Raw genomic sequence first — 20,904 nt, forward strand, 5'->3', positions numbered from 1 at the left:
AGAGACAAGTTAAGAGAATCCTAGTGATAGCTTATGGTGAACGGTATAGGATTTGTGATCTCCAAAGAACGTTTAACTTTGGGACCAGGGACCAGGCTTGATCACTCAAGGGCTTTTGTGTAGCAGAATTTCATTAAAGTACAACAAGGGGCAGAGAAAGCTTCTGACATTGACATCAGAAGGGGGACGGAGCGTGCCACCCCTTGCTAGTGTAAGCAAGGGAGTTATATGCTTTTTTAATTAGTTATTCAATTCAGTTCAGTTGAGTCGCTCAGTCATGTCAAAGAATGTCTCAAGGTTGTAAAGATCTTACTAGACCCACTCCCATAATTTACATTTTAAGATAACAGGATTAGCCAGAAGGTTTTCAGAAAGGAGAAACTTCTCAAGCAGGATACATTGTTGTTATATAATCCTTAGTACAGGGTTTAAACTGTTTGTTCTGTAATCATCAGCTTAAAGAAAAAAACATTTTATGTGACTAAGACTAAGGAATATAGAGAAAAAAGATGTTTGTCCTTTCCTCCTCCTTGAGAATTCCAGACCCCTATCTCTGCTTTGACACCCCTATCTAGGCTTTGAGAGCTCCAGACCCCTTTCTCTTTCTCGGGGACCCCGGATTCCTATCAACCTGCCTTGAAATTGTCTCTCTCAATAGACGTGTATATCTAATCCATATTAGATGTGGACATGAATTTGAGCAAACTCCGGGAGATCGTGGAGGACAGAGGAGCCTGGTGGGTTACACTCCATGGTGTCGCAAAGAGTCAGACACACAGATACTGAACAATAATATCAGTTCAGTTCAGTTCAGTTCAGTCGCTCAGTCATGTCTGACTCTTTGCGACCCCATGAACCGCAGCACGCCAGGCCTCCCTGTCCATCACCAACTCCTGGAGTTCACTCAGACTCGCGTCCATCGAGTCAGTGATGCCATCCAGCCATCTCATCCTCTGTCATCCCCTTCTTCTGCCCCCAATCTCTCCCAGCATCAGAGTCTTTTCCAATGAGTCAACTCTTTGCATGAGGTGGCCAAAGTACTGGAGTTTCAGCTTCAGCATCATTCCTTCCAAAGAAATCCCAGGGTTGATCTCCTTCAGAATGGACTGGTTGGATCTCCTTGCAGTCCAAGGGACTCTCAAGAGTCTTCTCCAACACCACAGTTCAAAAGCATCAATTCTTCGGCTCTCAGCCTTCTTCACAGTCCAACTCTCACATCCATACATGACTACTGGAAAAACCATAGCCTTGACTAGACGGACCTTAGTCGGCAAAGTAATGTCTCTGCTTTTGAATATACTATCTAGGTTGGTCCTACCTTTTCTTCCAAGGAGTAAGTGTCTTTTAATTTCATGGCTGCAATCACCATCTGCAGTGATTTTGGAGCCACCCAAAATATAGTCTGACATTGTTTCCACTGTTTCCCCATCTATTTCCCATGGAGTGATGGGACCGGATGCCATATTCTTCGTTTTCTGAATGTTGAGCTTTAAACCAACTTTTTCACTCTCCACTTTCACTTTCACCAAGAGGCTTTTTAGTTCTTCTTCACTTTCTACCATAAGGGTGCTGTCATCTGCATATCTGAGGTTATTGATATTTCTCCCGGCAATCTTGATTCCAGCTTGTGTTTCTTCCAGCCCAGCGTTTCTCATTATGTACTCTGCATAGAAGTTAAATAAGCAGGGTGACAATATACAGCCTTGACGTACTCCTTTTCCTATTTGGAACCAGCCTGTTCCATGTCCAGTTCTAACTGTTACTTCCTGGCCTGCGTACAGATTTCTCAAGAGGCAGGTCAGGTGGTCTGGTATTCCCATCTCTTTCAGAATTTTCCACAGTTTATTGTGATCCACACAGTCAAAGGCGTTGGCATAGTTAATCAAGCAGAAATAGATGTTTTTCTGGAACTCCCTTGTTTTTTTCAATGATCCAGCAGATGTTGGCAATTTGGTCTCTGGTTCCTCTGCCTTTTCTAAAACCAGTTTGAACATCAGGAAGTTCATGGTTCACGTATTGCTGAAGCCTGGCTTGGAGAATTTTGAGCATTACTTTACTAGCGTGTGAGATGAGTGCAATTGTACGGTAGTTTGAGCATTCTTTGGCATTGCCTTTCTTAGGGATTGGAATGAAAACTGACCTTTTCCAGTCCTGTGGCCACTGCTGAGTTTTCCAAATTTGCTGGCATATTGAGTACAGCACTTTCACAGCATCATCTTTCAGGATTTGAAACAGCTCAACTGGCATTCTATCACCTCCACTAGCTTTGTTTGTAGTGATGCTTTCTAAGGCCCACTTGACTTCACATTCCAGGATGTCCTGGCTCTAGATGAGTGATCACACCATCGTGATTATCCGGGTCATGAAGATCTTTTTTGTACAGTTCTTCCGTGTATTCTTGCCACCTCTTCTTAATATCTTCTGCTTCTGTTAGGTCCATACCATTTCTGTCCTTTATCGACCCCATCTTTGCATGAAATGTTCCCTTGGTATCTGTAATTTTCTTGAAGAGATCTCTAGTCTTTCCCATTCTGTTCTTTTCCTCTATTTCTTTGCATTGATCGCTGAGGAAGGCTTTCTTATCTCTTCTTGCTCTTCTTTGGAACTCTGCATTCATATGCTTATATCTTTCCTTTTCTCCTTTGCTTTTCGCTTCTCTTCTTTTCACAGCTATTTGTGAGGCTTCCCCAGACAGCCATTTTGCTTTTTTGCATTTCTTTTCCATGGGGATAGTCTTGATCCCTGTCTCCTCTACAGTGTTACGAACCTCATTCCATAGTTCATCAGGCACTCTGTCTATCAGGTCTAGGCCCTTAAATATATTTCTAACTTCCACTGTATAATCATAAGGGATTTGATTTAGGTCATACCTGAATGGTCTAGCGGTTTTCCCTGCTTTCTTCAATTTCAGTCTGAATTTGGTAATAAGGAGTTCATGATCTGAGCCACAGTCAGCTCCTGGTCTTCTTTTTGTTGACTGTATAAAGCTTCTCCATCTTTTGCTGCAGAGATTTTGGTGTTGACGATCTGGTGATGTCCATGTGTAGAGTCTTCTCTTGTGTTGTTGGAAGAGGGTGTTTGCTATGACCAGTGCATTTTCTTGGCAAAACCCTTAGCCTTTGCCCTGCTTCATTCCGCATTCCAAGGCCAAATTTGCCTGTTACTCCAGGTGTTTCTTGACTCCCTACTTTTGCATTCCAGTCCCCTATAATGAAAAGGACATCTTTTTGGGTGTTAGTTCTAAAAGGTCTTGTAGGTCTTCATAGAACCGTTCAACTTCAGCTTCTTCAGCATTACCGGTTGGGGCACAGACTTGGATTACTGTGATATTGAATGGTTTGCCTTGGAGACGAACAGAGATCATTCTGTCGTTTTTGAGATTGCATCCAAGTACTGCATTTCGGACTCTTTTGTTGACCATGATGGCTACTCCATTTCTTCTGAGGGATTCCTGCCCGCAGTAGTAGATATGATGGTCATCTGAGTTAAATTCACCCATTGCAGTCCATTTTAGTTCGCTGATTCCTCGAATGTCGACGTTCACTCTTGCCATCTCTTGTTTGACCACTTCCAATTTGCCTTGATTCATGGACCTGACATTCCAGGTTCCTATGCAATATTGCTCTTTACAGCATCAGACCTTGCTTCTATCACCAGTCACATCCACAACTGGGTATTGTTTTTGCTTTGGCTCCATCCGTTCATTCTTTCTGGAGTTATTTCTCCACTGATCTCCAGTAGCATATTGGGCACCTACTGACATAGGGAGTACCTCTTTCAGTATCCTATTATTTTGCCTTTTCATACTGTTCATGGGGTTCTCAAAGCAAGAATACTGAAGTGGTTTGCCATTCCCTTCTCCAGTGAACCACATTCTGTCAGACCTCTCCACCATGACCTGCCCGTCTTGGGTTGCCCCGCGGGCATGGCTTAGTTTCATTGAGTTAGACAAGGCTGTGGTCCTATTGTGATTAGATTGACTAGATTTCTGTGAGTATGGTTTCAGTGTCTGCCCTCTGATGCCCTCTTGCAACACCTACCATCTTACTTGGGTTTCTCTTACCTTGGGCATGGGGTATCTCTTCACGGCTGCTCCAGCAAAGCACAGCTGCTGCTCCTTACCTTGGATGAGGGGTATCTCCTCCTGCTGCCCTTCCTGACCTTCAACGTGGGATGGCTCCTCTAGGCCCTCCTGCGCTGGCACAGCCACCACTCCTTGGGCGTGGGGTTGCTCCTCCCGGGCACCGCCCCTGGCCTCGGACACCACCCCTGGCCTCGGACGCGGGGTAGCTCCTATCGGCCGCCACCCCTGTCCTCGGACGCGGGGTAGCTCCTATCGGCCGCCACCCCTGGCCTCGGACGCGGGGTAGCTCCTATCGGCGGTTCCTGCGCTGTCGCAGCCTGGCACTGTAGGTCGCTGCCCCGACCTCGGACGTGGGGTAGCTCCTATCGGCTGCCGCCCTGACCTCGGATGCGGGGTAACTCTCTCGGCGGTTCCTGCGCTGTCGCAGCCTGGCACTGTAGGTCGCTGCCCCGACCTCGGACGTGGGGTAGCTCTCCGCCAGGCTTAACGTGCCAGCCGCCATTGCCACCTGTGGGTCCATACTCCTCTGCAACATCCTGAGCACAGTTCACGTGGCCTCCTTGAAGTAACCTGGCCCCCATATATGCCCTCCTTTCTCTCTTCATCCCACATTCTTGACCTCATTTCGCTCCTCCTCCTTCCAGCCTCTCCCAGTGGTTTAGGAGATCAGTGCCAGGACCTGGGAGCCAGGTGAGGTGGGGCCAACTTGGTGGAACTTCATCTTTCTCCAGCCCCTTTCTCCCCCTCCCTGGCCTTCTGGCTTGTCCTCAGGGACCAGCATTAGGGGGGATATGGAGTAGCTTTCGAAAAAGCATCAGAGTCACAGTGGTGAGGTACAAGAGGAAAGAAGCCTGCAGCTTAGACAGTGAAGATGCGCAGAACTGTGGCTTCAAGAAGGGCTGGCAAGGGACGTATCTAAATTAAGAACTACCGTAATTGTCCTAAGCAATACCATTTTTTCCTAAGAAAGGGACATGTTCTAGCATGCACTACCCTAGTTATCAACCAGAAGCTCTTTTAACTAAGCCCATCCTATCTCCTTTAAACTTGGCAGTGCATTTCCACTGCTTCTGCCATGGGACCTTCTGAAGAAGCAGTTTTGTCTCTACAGATACTTATTATGCTTCTGCCAGCGCTCTCGAGGGCTGTGCTGCTCTCTGGGCTTGGACTGAGGCAAGTTCAGCTTTGCTTAGCTGACCCCCTAGGACCAAAGCAGCCCATATGAGTTACAGCAAAAGACAAACTGGTGCCTGAAGGAAAGGGCACCTGGTCACACCCAGCATCTCAGGGCAGGGAAGCAGAGGCCCTGGAGCTGTCCTCGGACTTCCAGGCGCCTGGGCTGGAGTGAAAGTGGACAAGTTTGGCCCTCAGTGGCAGGTGCCATCGATGCGCTGGGTGGGGAAAGCATGCATGCTCAGAAAACTCACAAGCACAGCTGTGCTCACAGGGGGGCCTGTGGAGAGAGGTGCAATGGAACAGTCTAAGGCATTAAATCGCATGGCGGCAGGTAAAGAACAGAACAGAGATCCAAAGGCAAGGGCCAGCGACAGAGGTTCATTAAGACGGTGCAAGTACCATTCACAGATAAACCCTGAAGAGATTCTTCTAGATGCTGGTGTGCAGAAGGAGGGACTCTTTCCTGAGTAGGGTGATCCCACACCTGTCCCTGTCTGCTCAATTATGCCCATTGTCCCAGAGTAATTATTTACAGCATGCCTTTCACTCTCAAGAATGCCCCGATTTGGACAAGAGAAGGCAGTGGCACCCCACTCCAGTACTCTTGCCTGGAAAACCCCATGGACAGAGGAGCCTGGAAGGCTGCAGTCCATGGGGTGGCTGAGGATCGGACACGACTGAGCGACTTCACTTTCACTTTTCACTTTCATGCGTTGGAGAAGGAAATGGCAACCCACTCCAGTGTTCTTGCCTGGAGAATCCCAGGGACGGGGGAGCCTAGTGGGCTGCCGTCTATGGGGTCGCACAGAGTCGGACCCGACTGAAGTGACTTAGCAGCAGCCTATTTCTGAGGCAGTATTCTAAGACTTCAGTTAGTTACAAGAGTAGCTTGCTTCTGGGGTGCAGAAAGCATTAAGTTAACAGTGAGTAGCTTGCCTTCCTTCCAACAGCCTCTCTAGACCATACAAAATTAGCCATTGTTAATCCTGTTTTAGGAAGAATATATTTTGCCTTGTTCTAAAGACTTATACAGGGCAACCTTTATGACCATCTGGGAAATGGAGTCACCAAGACCAGATATTCTTCATAGATTATAGATACTCTTCATAGATGTTAACTGTCCCTGGTCTGTCTTCTAACTTTTGCTGCCAGGACAAAGTGCTGTGGGGCAGGACAATATCCACAAACACTGTCTGGATCACAGTGTCCACATAACTTTCTTGGGGCTGCCCTCAGACCCCAGACTACCTGTGAGTTCAGTGATTTCAGTTGTTTGCCTGATTTGTTTTTTAACTTTTCAATTTGTGATTTTTAACAGAAAAGAAATGCAACTTTTATTTTACCTCTGTAAAACCTCCTCTTCAACAAAAACACTTAACACTTATTCTGTCCAGTATGGGTTGTAAGCTCCTTGGAAGTTTTGTTGATCAAGATAGACACAGAACTTTCCTGGAGGAAAACCTCACTCATGTGGGCTCCATCAAATTTGTTCAAATTTGTGATCATTTGGCTTCATTGAATTGAGACATGCCTTAATGCTAACCTTCAAAAAGAATTTGCTGTAAGCGGGCTGTTAGGACAGATAAGCTGTAGGAGGATATTTGAACGATATGGGTCATTTAGTATAGAAGTAGATATTTGCTATGGTTAATGCACAGCTCCATCACTGTTTTCTGTTTATTAAAATAGAACCAAGGCCTCAACTTGGAGGACATATAATAGGCAGTGGTTTTATTAGCCTACTTGAAGTTACTGTATGAATTTGAATATAAAGCAAATGCAGTTCTTTCAAAAATTATTCATACTCAAATTTATTTATCATTTGTTTGTTTATCTAGCCTGGCTTTTTTCTCTATTAGTGAAATAAGTTACATTTGTGCGGTGCTCTCTTTTCGATGGAAGGTTTAGCGATTTCAGAGTATAATTGTTTTAAATTGGGAAAATTCAATTTTCTCTAATGTTTTAACATTTAAACTCAGCCGTGAATGCCTGCGCTTTCTTGCATTACCCAAAACATTTGGAAAATGAACTCATCTCAACTCATCTTCTTCCCCAGCCACTCCCCAGCCCCCAGCAGGTCACCCACCACATTTCCTTACTCGAGTTAATGCTAGCACAGCCCGAGATGCTCAGAATCTCTTGAGTCATTTGGCCTCCTCATCCCTTCTTGGGATTCTCCCCATCTCTCCTTGCACTCTGTTCTCTTCCATTCCTGCAAAGCTTTCCTTCAGTACCTCTCTGGAATCTGCTCCTTCTCTATTCCCCTAGAGATGATGTTCAGGGTCATATTACATCACATCTGGAGGGGTCCCACGGCTTCCAGGTTGGTTTCTCCACCTTCAGGCTTTCTCCATCTTTAATTTTTCCTAGATTAACCTTCCTCTAACACAAATGAGCGTGCATTCCTCTGACCAAACACCGTGAGGGGGCCTCCAGCAGGCACGGGATAAAATTCAGGCAAGAATTGTCACCGGATGATCAAGACACTCTCTGCCTGAATCCAGTGCTGTCTCCCACTGTTCTGAGGCACAGGCCCATGGACCCTGACACTCTGCTCTCTTCCCCACTCTCTCCTCACATGTTCTTGCTTCCTTGCTTTCATTCACACGGCTTTCCACACTCAGAATGATTCTGTGTCCACTCTAAGTTCTACCTCCTGAAAATCTCACAGCCCAGCCCCAAAGCTGTCTCCTCCTTGAAGACTCAGCCAGAGGCGGGCCCATCCTCTGCTCAGCCCTTGGCACCACTGGCTCGCAGCTGTCACCATACAGGACCTTGCTGCTACTACTGTCACTGTGGTGCTGACACAGGCCTGCTCCATTGTCAGCTCCTGGGGAGTCCAGCTCGTTACCTCGTGCAACACCTAGAACAGGGCTTTAGGCTTAATAAGTTAATAACCTCGTTGGATCGGTGCATTTATAATTCAAACCTGGAAAGCTAAAATACATCAGGTAAACTCATAGAAATGTTCTCTGTTTTCAGCAAAACCCAAAATCACCTACGTAGAGAACCAGACTGCCATGGAACTGGAGGAACAGGTCACTCTTACCTGTGAAGCCTCGGGAGACCCCATTCCCTCAATCACCTGGAGAACGTCCACCCGAAACATCAGCAGTGAAGAAAAGGTATAATATCACCCAAGAGTTTCAGGGCCATGGAACTCAGACCCGACTCGGGTTGAGTCTGCCCCATGCCCAGTCCTCTTCAGTGAACCAGAAATTAGGATGCGGTCACTGGAGGTCACCGCCAAGTTCTGTGGGCCCTCTCCTCCTACCTGCCCTGTTCGGCACCCCCGTGAGATGGAGGAGGCATAGTTCCTTGCATGGAATCTGCAGGGGTGTCATGTTAGTGGGTGTGGGTAAGTTAGACATCATGAAGAGGAGAGATAGGGATTCTCCAGTGCACGGTTACGGAGCTGGGGAGGAACAGGGGGAAGCTGAGACCCCAGTGCGCTAGGTGCTATTGGCATCATCTCAGGAGCACCCAAGGAAATGTCTCCCAGAACTAATAGGGGTCAGAATGAGCCTCTTAATTATTTCCCTTGTGATACGTATATTCATGCTCTACATTCACTATATGCACAAAAGCTTGGTTGCCTTTGTGTCTGCCTGTATTCTCAGTCACATTTGGGTATCATTTTGTTCTCAAGGCAAAAATAATTAGCAGTTTCTACATGAGGATGATTACACCAGGTTCTGCAGGATAGTCTCTGAGAACTGAAAAACATTGCAGCAACGTTCCTGGCAAATTTAAATGACTTGTAAGATATAGCTTTCAAGCACATGGATTTACAGGTCACCGGAAAGCTGTCTTTATTATTGACAATATATGAAAATTGAGGTAACCCCATACTGTGCAGCCTTTTGCTACTGAGTGGGCCAAAAGGCAGGAGGAGGAAGAAGCTTGGTTTTAAAGCAACTTAAACCATCTCATGGCACCTCTCCAATCTCTTTTCATATATCCTGCAGTAATGGGCTTCATTTTAGTTAGCCACAGCTTTGTCACCTATTCAGGAGTAATGGCCGTAGCCTTTAAAGAACATTTATAATGGATTGCTGATTGACCAGAATGTCAGAACATGATAGATCATCGCTCTTCTGTCTGCATAAGGAAATCCCTAGAGAGAGTAGACTCAAATAAAGCTAAAAAGAGAGAGTGTGAAATTTCAGAGCCAAATTTGGAATTTGCATTTGAGCAACTGATTTCTCTACTACTAATAGAAGACAAAGCTAAATCAAGAGGAACAGAAATTGCTGTTCCAAAAAAAATCCATTATTTTTTGCAAGTTTTACCTCCAGAGTTGAATTCAGCTTAACCGAAACTCAGCTGAGGAACTGCTAAGTATTTTTGAAACTTGCATATGCTGTTTGATATTGTGAAAACCAACTGAATTAAGTAATGTGGTGTTTACTTGGATACTTTCTTTATCAACATTGGAATTAAACCCTCAGCTCAGATTTTTAGCTCCCATCTTGTGTGTTATGTGGATTGAATGTACATCTCAAGGCTCAAACCACAGGGCTGCCTCTTGGAGGATTTTTCTGTATCAAGCTTAAGAGTAGATTTGTCCAGAATGACCCAATGTACATCTCTGACCTAAAGTGAAGGACAGAAATAACATCTACCCCAGATTAATGATGGTTTTAAATTCTATATCTTTTCTAGGAATAGCTCAGCAGCCAAGCTAGACCAGAAAGGTTATTGTGATTTGTGCCTGCCTCAGGTCCTTTAATAGGTAGATACTTCTGGCTTATACCTGGGAATTCATTTTTACAGAATGAGAACAAAAAACCAGTCACTAATACAACCTCATACCTCCTAAATATTAAAACCAAACGTGTCCAACAGAGACCATCTCAAGCCAAGGAGGCTTTGCGTAATTCAGTTATCAGTGTCGATCATTAGTCTCAGTCTGAGAAAGTATTTAAGCCCAGCTACATAGGTTGTGTTGTGCTTTCTTTTACTATGGACCACCTTCAAGTGACATTACTGAAACATGAATGAATCAGTGTCAGAATGAGTCTTCCAAACTGGCCAGTGATGTAACCCCAGATCAGCATATTTGCCTAAATGAAACCCTGTAAAGAAAAGTTGCCATTTCTATTAATTATATATTGACTTTGAAACAGCCTGGTAGTCATCTTACACTGAGAGTAGCTAAAAATTTAGAAAACAGAGACGGCCTATTCGTGAGCCAGTTGGACCCCAAATAGTAAATTTTACTTTGATTTGGCAGCCACTCCTCATTGTCTCCTGCATCTGAAGTTGCATGATAAATAATTAGGTATCAAGATGATTATCAGAGTCACAGAACTGTGGGAGCGGAGGCAAACCATTTTCTTTTGCAAGTCAAGATTATGTACTGAGCAGTGAGTATAGACAGTTGTGTCTACCGGGAAGAGCAGGAGGGCTTCTGAGAAGTAGATCCCATGACCTGCCAGAATCCCAGAAGGTTGGAAGGAAGCCTCCTTTGGAGATTGTCTCGTCTCACTGCCAGAAAGTCACTCAGCCCCTGCTTGAAGGGCAACAGTGTCAGTCCTCTGCAGGGCAGGTGGTAGCCCTGATGCTCGAGAGGGCCCGCTGCTTCCCAGCCTTCCCACCCTGCCACTGGGCCCCTTGGGTGGGAACTGTTAACTAGCCCTCCAGTGTTTCTTAGTCGGCCCTCTTACCCTGTGACACTTCCAGTTATTTTCACTGTTGCTCGTATCTTATGGTTTTCACACCCTTTGCCTCTCTGGTCGTCTGGAGAGCTTTACTTCACGAGCATTCCCTCTCAGTTTGCAGCGCCCGTACAGCAGTCCTCCTAGCTTATCGCTCCCTTGGTCTGGACACTGACATTATGCAGTCAACATCACATTAGCCCTTTAGCAGTTTTCTCATTCCGTCATCTCCTGTTGAGCTTGTGGTCAGCTAAAAGATCCAGCTCGTTTTAGTATGAACTGCATTTAAGCCACATATCCTCTGTCCTGATGCAATTGACTGCTTAACCAATAATGTGGAATTTTATATTTATTTCTATTAAAAATTGTTTTGTTTGTTGCAACCCAATATTTCTCAATGGGAGTCAGGATGACAGTTTGGAAAGACTTTCTTCACTGAGACTGTCCTGTACGTTATAAGATATTTAGCACCACTGATCTTTTCCCTTTAAATGTTAGTAACCACCTCTAATCATTCTGATTACCAAAAACATCACATACATAAACACTCCTTGGCTTGAGAATGACCATTTTAGTCCATCTTGCTGACCAGTCAGGACTGATTTTCATCAGAACTGTCCTTAGAGGTCTTTGGGTCCACAGCATTTCAGCCAGTGGGGGCTCCCTGTTTCATTTATATGTGTTAAAAGTAATGGGGTCTAACAGTCAATGATGACCCAGCTCTTAAGTCCAAGACCCCAGGGCAGGTATTTCAGCCTTCCCCATGCAACTGCTATCCAGCATCTGTATTAGCTGTTGCTTCCAACCTTGTATGAATACTTATTTGAAATATCTTTGTCCAAGTCCTTGACAAAAAATATTGACTGGGACAAAATCAAGTGCTGAGCCCTTAGAATGCAACCAGGGGTCAGTGGCTGAGGGGTAGAGGGCATAACGCTGTGGTGCTCTCTAATGATCCTGATGTCTTTCTTGGGACGCTCAGTGCTTCCTTTAATAAAGTTAGTGACAGTAGACACTGATTAAATACAGCTTTCTCTTTTGCTTCACTGCTTAGTTGAGTCTAGTATTTCTCCTTTTAAGAGGAGGGAGAGCAAAAGCTTTCAACCATGGAATTGTGGTGACTTTCTAATGGGATACTGATGTTCTTCATTCAAAAAAGATGAGAAAATAAAAGCCAAAAAAAGTACAATGAGCCCAAAAGTCACATCATATCTTGATAATGTCTAGCTGTAGTCCAAGCACTCATTTCAGATTGATTATAATCAGTCTGTTAGGCTTTAGTTAGTTGAGTTGGTTTCACTCAACAACTGATAATAGCTAGGCTAGGTTGGGTCACTAAGATCATTAGGGGAGACCATCTGTCTGAAAGTTAATCCGTTTCTTAGTGGTCACTAATATGTTGGCCAAAATTTTTGAACATTGTGATGGGTCAGTTTGATCTCTGTGTATGGAGGTCATTGTGATACCAAGAAAGTTTGTGCATCCACATCATGTTATTACTCATCCTATTCAGACTCACTTTTTAAATTGCCAGGTATTTAAAGACTCGCAGTAAGTGGCACTAAATTCCAGGTACTATTTACTTACTGAGTGAGGCCCCTAGATGGTGATTTGCATACTCTCTCCATTGCCTGCTCATTTGACCATCTCTAGGCCTTTGAAGAGAGTGAGAAAGGCTGCTACTTAATGTCTAAGGAGGAGAAGAGACACAAAGTGTTGAGATCAAGAGAGACAGAAATAAGTAAAAGGCATTTCATGAACCTTGTATCTTGAGTTGACAGAGTATCCTACAAAAGAGAGAAACTTTTTGAAACTCTGGATTCCTTGGAGACTGAAGTTTCTTTGCATCAGGAAGAACTCCTCATTCAGTACAAATCAGGTGCTTACTCTTAAATGCAGGGTAAGGTGCCTGCATTGAGCAGTTAGAGTCTGTTTTATCTAGGATGTGGACAGAAGTCTAACAGGGAAATCCTAGGATAAGTGTCTATCACTCCACTTTAGTTTGTGTACATATTCCTACAGACTTGTGTGTAACATCATGAAACACGCAATGTTAAAAAGCACCTGGAACTAACAACTTTCGAATAGCTAATCATATTCTAATTTGTAAGAGTGTATATTTGCATATCAGGTTATCTTAAAGTGGGCTACATGCCTTCACCAAATTATCAGGGTCAGGGTTATCCTATTTGCTCTGTCACTGGCACTGTTTGTCAGGACTTGGACTGATGTCCTTACCAATTCCTCTTCTAGGAGGTGTGCTTTGGCCACTTATTGAACTGCCTCTGCTTTTCCCAACTAGGGTTACCAGCTATTTTTTTAAAGTATAAGTGTGTCCCAGGTAAACGCTGCATGGGGATCTTCTTTTGCTAGATGTTTTAAATTTTAAACACTACACTAAAAATTAAAATTAAAAAATTAGTCTTTGTTCATCTGAAATTCTGATCTAAGAAAAAAAAGAGATATTATCCCAGCAGGCACACAGGTGGAAGTTCAGGCTACTAGAAGCATTGTGTTACTAGCACCCACTTAATCTAACAGCCACAAAATCACAGTGAGTTGAGAGAGACGCAGGAAGAATCTGATCTGAAAAGCAAACAACTCATACGATGGAGGCTCTGAAACCAGTCTTGATTCGTGCAGCCCTGGCTTGTGACACACAAGCTTCTCAGTGATGTGGATACAGCAGCCACGTGTAACATGTCTGCCGACTGTTGCTCTGATCTGTGCGTGTTCCTGTTCTCACTTCCTTCTTCACTCCACCATCCTGTGACATAATCCACATCCCTCATTTCTCATGAAAGCTCCTTGCATTTAGTAGCCTCTCCTTGCATTTAGTAGACTCTTACTAAATGTTTGCTAACTCATTCTCATTCCTGGGATTGCATTGCTGTGTCTCTGGTGTCTTTTGTATCCTTTTTCCATCTGAACCTCAGGGATAGTCAGGCAGTCAATGACATCAGGTATGATGTTTTTGACTCCCATCATGAAAACAGAAAAGCTGTAAGCAGAGTAGATTCCCCAGTGCTGGATAAATAAAAAATCTTGATGTGGGTAGGAAAATACCCAAAGGCCCCTGTGTTCCTGGGTTGGCTCACTCCTTTGTGAATGCCATGTTTGATGAAGATGCTTAAACCAGCATGTTGTCCCTCTGCCTTGAAGAACCAACTGGAACCTTCCACAGCACTCAGAGTTCAGTATCCTCAAAGCATCCTGCCCTGTAGTCTTAAGGGCATCCTTCTCATTCCTGATATACCCCCTCTGTTCCTTTCTTCATTCCTTTTTTTTTAATACAAATTTTATTTTAATAGTATGCATGCAGAGTTGCAAAATGCATGAGCACAAAATAATATATGTGTGATAAGCTGCCCCTCAAATCCAAAGGAGGAAACCTACTCTATAAGTTTCTCTGTATTGTGTGGTTGGAGCTAGCAGTGTCACCTACTAGCATGAGGAATATTCAAGGTATTTGGGAATAGGAGCAGTCTAATATGTCAGCTGGTAGCCATATGTATGTCTTCCAAAGATTAGGAGAAGCTTTACCTGTGAATTGTACACCTTAATGTGCATAAGGGGGGCAGAAAAGCTAAGCATAAGCTAAATCCTAAGTTAAAGTGGGCAGTGAACACACCATTGAAAGTGGGCCTTGGAAAAAGCTCTGACTTGGAAAGAAACTGCATGTGCACGGAATGCAGTGGGATACATCAATTCTCTAAAGCAACATATTGTAAAATTTTACTGCTTTCTTGTTGTGTTTTATATCTTGTTCTCTCCAGGCTTCGTGGACTCGACCAGAGAAGCAAGAGGTATAGCTTGCCCGACCACTAGTCAGTCTTTAGTTTTGCAAGCACTACAGTTTAACTCACCATTGCAGCTTAATAACCAGACATGCTAAAACTAACTAGTAATTTAGTTTGATTAAAGAATAGGTCCATAGTGGTAGATGTTACTTAGCAATAGTGTCATTGCAGGATGAGCAAGCAAGGTGTGTTGGGAGTGGATGAACAAATCTGTATTATTTCCTAAGACTGGATCTTATTCTCTTGCTGGTGCTGATAAAATCATATCCAGGTAATTATACTCAGAGAAATAAATGGCCCCAATTCCCAGGCCAGGCATTTTGAAATGATGAAATTTTTTGACTCTCACCTGGTTGATGTGGCTTTGGATCATAAAGTCACAGAGTTTAGTGATCTAAAAACCCACTCAGCCCTTACCTTTCCAGCTCAACTCATCTTGTTGCTCGCTTATTTTATCATGATTGGTCTTGGTAAATTACCACATCACATTTCATCTCAAAGCAATGCAAATGACATCTCTCATTGGTTTTCCCAAATTGCTAAACACATCTGTGTTACTTTTATAGGGCATTAAATTTATGAGATTAGAATGATGTGTCATAAATGGTTCTGTGTGTGTGTGTGTGTGTGTTTTAAGTCAGTAGCATATTTAGCCTTTGAAATTTCTCTGACTACTCGCTTCCATTTGGGTAATGTGGGACTTAGTTTCAAAACTGAGGTTAAATATTAATCTTTAGATTGTAATTGCTACGTACCCAAGACCCTACTTAGGATTATGTCTACCATTCTTGACCTGATTTGTGTGATTAAATGACAGAATTGAAATCAAAACCAGTATGCTTTAGATGAAGTTCAAAAATCTAATCTGTAAAATATAAAGGAACCTTTGCTCTAGATGGAACTTAGATATTGTGTAATACTATAAATGTAGAATATGGCAATCCTGTGGACGATATTTAAATTAGGTAAACCCATCCCCCTAGTCTTTCAGAAATGATAATTATTCAGAACACATAACTCATGTGTTCAGGTCATGGCTATAAATATTTTATGCCATTTAATATTTAAAAGTTGACTGCCTGTCCCCAGGCACTGATGGTAGTTTCTGCAGCCTGCTGTCGTCGAATCTAGTTCATTATAAGCTCCCTGTGTATCATCCCTTCCTCCACAGCTTGGGACTACAGTTAGGTGCACAGGCTCACTGAAAAACTTTCTTCCTGCAGCCCAGGAGTGCTGTCACAGACTGGGTGCTTTATTGCCCAGAAGTCACAGGCTCATTAGGATTGGGGATGGGAGAAAAGAAGGGTTGATTGTCAGCCACTCCTGAACCACTTCCCCTCTCATTCCACTTGGCCTTGTGCATCTTCCCCTGTCATTCAGATTTAGACCCAGCTAGAGGAGGAGCTGAGATTTATCAGGGAGCATTAAGGAGATGTTGAGAGCATTGCTATTAGTAGTGGAAGTAATTGGTTTACTCCCAGGAAAGCAGACACCTCGCTCCGTTTTGTTTTGCCGAAGTGTCCTTATCTTAAGTTATCTCACTCTGGACATAATTGACTTTCAAGTGAGTTCTGCCCCCTGGGGCTCAGAAGCACCGGTCCCTTCTATTTGTCTCAGTCAGGAATGAAGACCACGAACCCAGATGAGTTTGAAAGAAGGCTTGAGTTGTGGCCAATTTCAGTCTGTAAGCTCTGGAAAGCCTTAGGACTTCTCCCAGCAAGAAGAGAGACAAAGATGTTTTGATGAGAAGAGCCATTATAATTGCCCTTCATGCTTTTTTTTTTGCAAAACAGAGTCTTCTTGCCATAACGATCTTTTCATTCATGCCCGGTTTATCTACTTCCTTCTTGAATCTGGACCATCAGCCTGCATTGCGTCTGGTCTGGATGGCTTGGAGGGGGCGCTGTCTGACTCTGGCCTGGTGCCAGAGTAAATCATTTCAGAGGGAAATAGTCCAATCACCCTGGAGTCTGTCTGTGCCTTCTCGGAGGGAAGAACTGGGCGTCTGGCAAGTAATCCTGTCATCAGTTCTGTCTTAAGCCACCGCAGAACTCCAGTTCCCTGTGGAAGGCTGCCTACTGTTCTGTTGATATCATTCAATGAAAAAATTTTCCAGAGAGAAATGTAGACAAACAGACCTGATAGAAGCGGGGGAAATAGGACTGTCAGTGCAGTCATTTCTCTGACCATTTTCTAGGTTATTCTGAGTAAAAACTGCTCATGTCCCCCTTTGTGCTTGCTTGTTGATGTCCTTCTCTTACCTACATGATGCTCTTTGCATCTTCTGCTGCTACACCCTTCCTTATGGAAATGTTCTCTTGACTTCTGAAAGGTTCCGGTCAGTTTTCCTTGTTTGTGGCGGTGGCCCCAAGGACAAGTCCTGGGAATGTGACAAAAATTTGTAGAGTTCAGCTTCTGGCTGGAGTTACTGTTGGCTGAACCTGTGTTCTCACTCTTCTGTCTTTTGGGGAAATAGGAATGATGAGCAGGTCAGGTCAGCCCTCATAGATACTGCAGGGATGACCTCACACTCCGGATGCCACAAGTTTAGGTGATGGGTCAAGATTTTGTTTGGCCCGTGAAAATCACCACTACCGTGGACCCTGTCAGCCCACTTGAAAAGGGTTTTCAGGAGCCAGTATCTTCAACAGACCAGATGTCTCAGATTTTCTAGGCAAGCCCTCTACCCCAGCCCACGTCAGCTCACATTCATGAGCATATCCTCTGGGGTGCACCTTCTCAACCAATCAGCCTCTCAGCTTCACATGCTGGGGGTGGGGAGCCGAGGCACCTGGGCATTCCTGGCGCTCGCTGCAGCAGGTGGTGATGGGTTTGCTCAGCTCTTCTGTCTCCTTGCTGGCAGTTGTGTTCCAGCTTCTGGGTATGAAATATGATGGGGCTTAAATGACTGAAATAGACTAGCTCTACCAGGGATGCTGGGTTTCCCTGGTGGCTCAGACAGTAAAGAATCCACCTGCAATGCAAGAGACTAGGTTCTATCCCTGGGTCAGGAAGATCCCCTGGAGAAGGGCATGGCAACCCACTCCAGTGTTCTTGCCTGGAGAATCTTCATGGACAGAGGAGCCTGGTGGGCTACAGTCCATAGGGTTACAAAGAATTGGACACGACTGATCGGCTAAATACCAGGGATGACAGAGGGACTTCTTGTGGTAGATCGGAGGCTGCAGTTACGGCCAATGGTGTCTTGCTTTTGAACTCCCCAAACTGGCCTGCTTTATGATATTTCAGGACTGGATTTCGGGCTTCCAAACCAGCAGCTCAAAGGAGCCTGAAGGCAGGTATTCTCTAGTTCTTTAAAAGCGCGACCTCATGGGATGACAGATGTTACCAGCAGAGCCCTCACGTGTCCCTGTCTATGGAATACCATACAGTGGACATAAAAGTGTGGCCCAGCCCATGAGAAGCTAGACTCCTTCTTCAGATGACCCGCTTTCTTGAAGATCTGAACTCAGGCCACATGCCCAGACTCTTCCTAGGCCAGCAACCATTTTACTTAAGAGTATAAAGGGGAAACCCCTAGGAAATATTCCAGTACCCATTGCCCAGGGCTCATATGCTGATTGCCTGTTTGACCAGTTCTTGTAATTCCAAAGACTCAGGAAGACAGTTCTAGTGTCAAGGGCTGAAACATGGTGATTGTGGTGTCTAGGGTCCTGAATATGCCTGGGAATCTCTGTATCACCATCCCAGGACAGGGAACCCAGTTCCCCTTACTTCCAGCACAACAGCTCCTGAGCTCTGGATTGTTAGACTTTTTTGGAATGAAACTGTTTTAGTTTTAAGCATTCAAGAAAATGAGGCATCTTCAGAAAGATGACTTTCTTGTATCGTTTCTTTCATTTGGTGCATTCGGATTTCCCATTATGTGTGCACACACCAGGGAACAGGCAGATAGACGGGAAGGAAAGGACGGGAGTGCAGGCTTTCCAGAATCTCATGAGGTGAGGCTGTTGCAGCTGCAATGCCTGCTGCCCAGACTTTGGCTTCCATTTCAGATATGCCAAGCCAAGCTGTCTGGGGGCCTCGATTGTCCTTCCCAAGCCAGTCTTGGCACACAGGCTAGGCTGCTTGGATAAACTGAGACCCATTTTTCTGTTTGGGAAGCACCCAAGTTCGCATGGTGCTCTCTGGAGCCGCGCTGCTGGGAGTTGGTACCTAAAGCAAGACCTAGACGTTGGCACAGAGAGGGGAGAGCTGTGAGGCTGCTCGTGGGCAGTGATGCCTGGTCTCAGCCGCGCCCACCCCAGACCCTGATGCCGCCCCTCCCCTCCCGGCAGACCCTGGACGGGCACATGGTGGTGCGCAGCCACGCCCGTGTGTCCTCCCTGACGCTGAAGAGCATCCAGTACACCGACGCCGGGGAGTACGTCTGCACTGCCAGCAACACCATCGGCCAGGACTCCCAGTCCATGTATCTCGAAGTGCAATGTGAGGAGAAGGGCGGGAGGGCGCGGGGCAGGGAGGGCTGCACAGGGTCGGGGTGACGGACCTGTCCCGCGGCGGTAGGCCAGGTCATCCCAAAGCTGTGTCCCCAAGGGACCCCCCACACACACACCATCCTCAGACTTACAGGTCTTCGTGTCTCCCCGCGCAGCTGATGGGGAAAGCCCCGATCCGCGCTTTCCCCCGCGTCAGATCGGCTTCAAGGCTCACCCACCATCTCAGGGCCGGGAGCCCGAGCGTGGGGGACTCTGCTCTCACGGCGGTCTTTCTGGAGCCGCTGTCCTTCTTTGCAGACGCCCCCAAGCTGCAGGGCCCTGTGGCTGTGTACACTTGGGAGGGGAACCAGGTGAACATCACCTGCGAGGTGTTTGCCTACCCCAGTGCCACCATCTCGTGGTTCCGAGACGGTCAGCTGCTGCCCAGCTCCAACTACAGCAACATCAAGATCTACAACACCCCATCGGCCAGCTACCTGGAGGTGAGGCGGTGTGGGGACGGGGGCGCGGTGCAGGAGCTGTGGTCCGAGTGTGCACAGGCTGCTGGGTACAGCTGATATCCTCTCTCTTGCTTCTCTGACTCATCCTGAGCAGTGGAGCCATTGGTTGGAGAAGAAAGCCAGCCTCAGCTTGCCCCTTTATCTCGAGGAGCCAGATCAGGGCCTGGAGGGGAGCAGAGTGTTCCTTCCTCATGAGACCCCTTTTCTATTATTATTTTTATTTTTTTATTGAAGCATAGTTGATTTGCACTGTTGTGCTCATCTCAGCTGTTCAGCTTCACGACTCAGTTATACACAGAGATGCATTCTTCTTTATTATCGTCTTTCCCATTGTAGTTTATCCCAGGAAATTGGATGGAGTTCCCTGTGCTATACCTTGTCGTTTATCCATTCTGTCTGTAATAGTTTGCATCTACAAGCTCTATAAGCTGGAGCTTTACTGATTCTACTCTTAGTTCAGTAAATAAGGATCTGAGGTTGTGGCCATTCCGTGGGACACTTGTAACCCAAGAGCTCCTTCTCTCTAAAGGTGACCCCAGACTCTGAAAATGATTTTGGAAACTACAACTGTACCGCAGTGAACCGCATCGGACAGGAATCTTTGGAATTCATCCTTGTCCAAGCAGGTGAGTGCCCCTTCCAGCTATACCACCCTCACCCTGGCTGGTCCATTTCGTGACCTTCTGTGATGACAAAATGTGGGAAGAAAGGGGAGTAAGGATCAGAGCAACCAAAGGGTAAGGAGGCTGAGAGGTAAGGGGGCTTAAGGATCTGGACATGGGGTATGTTGGGAGAGAATTATTTGCTGGGGTGGACCAGGAAGACAGAATACAGATGACAAGATTTGCAAGAGTTAAAGAGAGTCATGTTTCATGATTGAAAGTTACATCCTGGGCCAAATCCAGCTGACCTGGGTCTCCATCTGTGTCTTCCCCACAGACACCCCATCCTCACCGTCCATCGACCAGGTGGAGCCATACTCTAGCACAGCACAGGTGCAATTTGATGAGCCAGAGGCCACAGGCGGGGTGCCCATCCTCAAATACAAAGCTGAGTGGAGAGCGATGGGCGAGGAGGTGTGGCACTCCAAGTGGTATGATGCCAAGGAAGGTAAGCTGCAGAGTCGGGATTTACTTGAGAATGATGTCTCTGGGCACACGCACACCCCCCTTGAGTTCACCAGATCCTGGCTTCTGACGTGACACCCCCCAGCTGGGGAATGTC

General features: G+C 45.6%; 1 protein-coding gene across 18 annotated transcripts in view; it reads left to right on the top strand.

The window, feature by feature from the left end:
• The window catches only part of NCAM1 (neural cell adhesion molecule 1), a 365,493-nt gene that overhangs the window by 299,284 nt on the left and 45,305 nt on the right, over positions 1–20,904 (top strand). For 12 of the 18 annotated variants that reach the window (XR_005724131.1, XM_040257996.1, XM_040257998.1 and 9 more), the window contains exons 8-13: positions 8,243–8,385; positions 14,697–14,726; positions 19,019–19,169; positions 19,478–19,662; positions 20,210–20,306; positions 20,620–20,790. Coding sequence is in view for 17 of the 18 variants with exons in the window: in XM_040257996.1 (XP_040113930.1) it covers positions 8,243–8,385; positions 14,697–14,726; positions 19,019–19,169; positions 19,478–19,662; positions 20,210–20,306; positions 20,620–20,790 (777 nt within the window). In the remaining variant the exon portion in view is untranslated. The remainder of the gene's footprint in view (positions 1–8,242; positions 8,386–14,696; positions 14,727–19,018; positions 19,170–19,477; positions 19,663–20,209; positions 20,307–20,619; positions 20,791–20,904) is intronic. The other 6 variants (XM_040258006.1, XM_040258000.1, XM_040258007.1 and 3 more) reach the window with 1 other exon arrangement.

This window comes from Oryx dammah, unplaced genomic scaffold, assembly GCF_014754425.2.
Source record: "Oryx dammah isolate SB20612 unplaced genomic scaffold, SCBI_Odam_1.1 HiC_scaffold_17, whole genome shotgun sequence".
Taxonomy (NCBI): Eukaryota; Metazoa; Chordata; class Mammalia; order Artiodactyla; family Bovidae; genus Oryx; species Oryx dammah.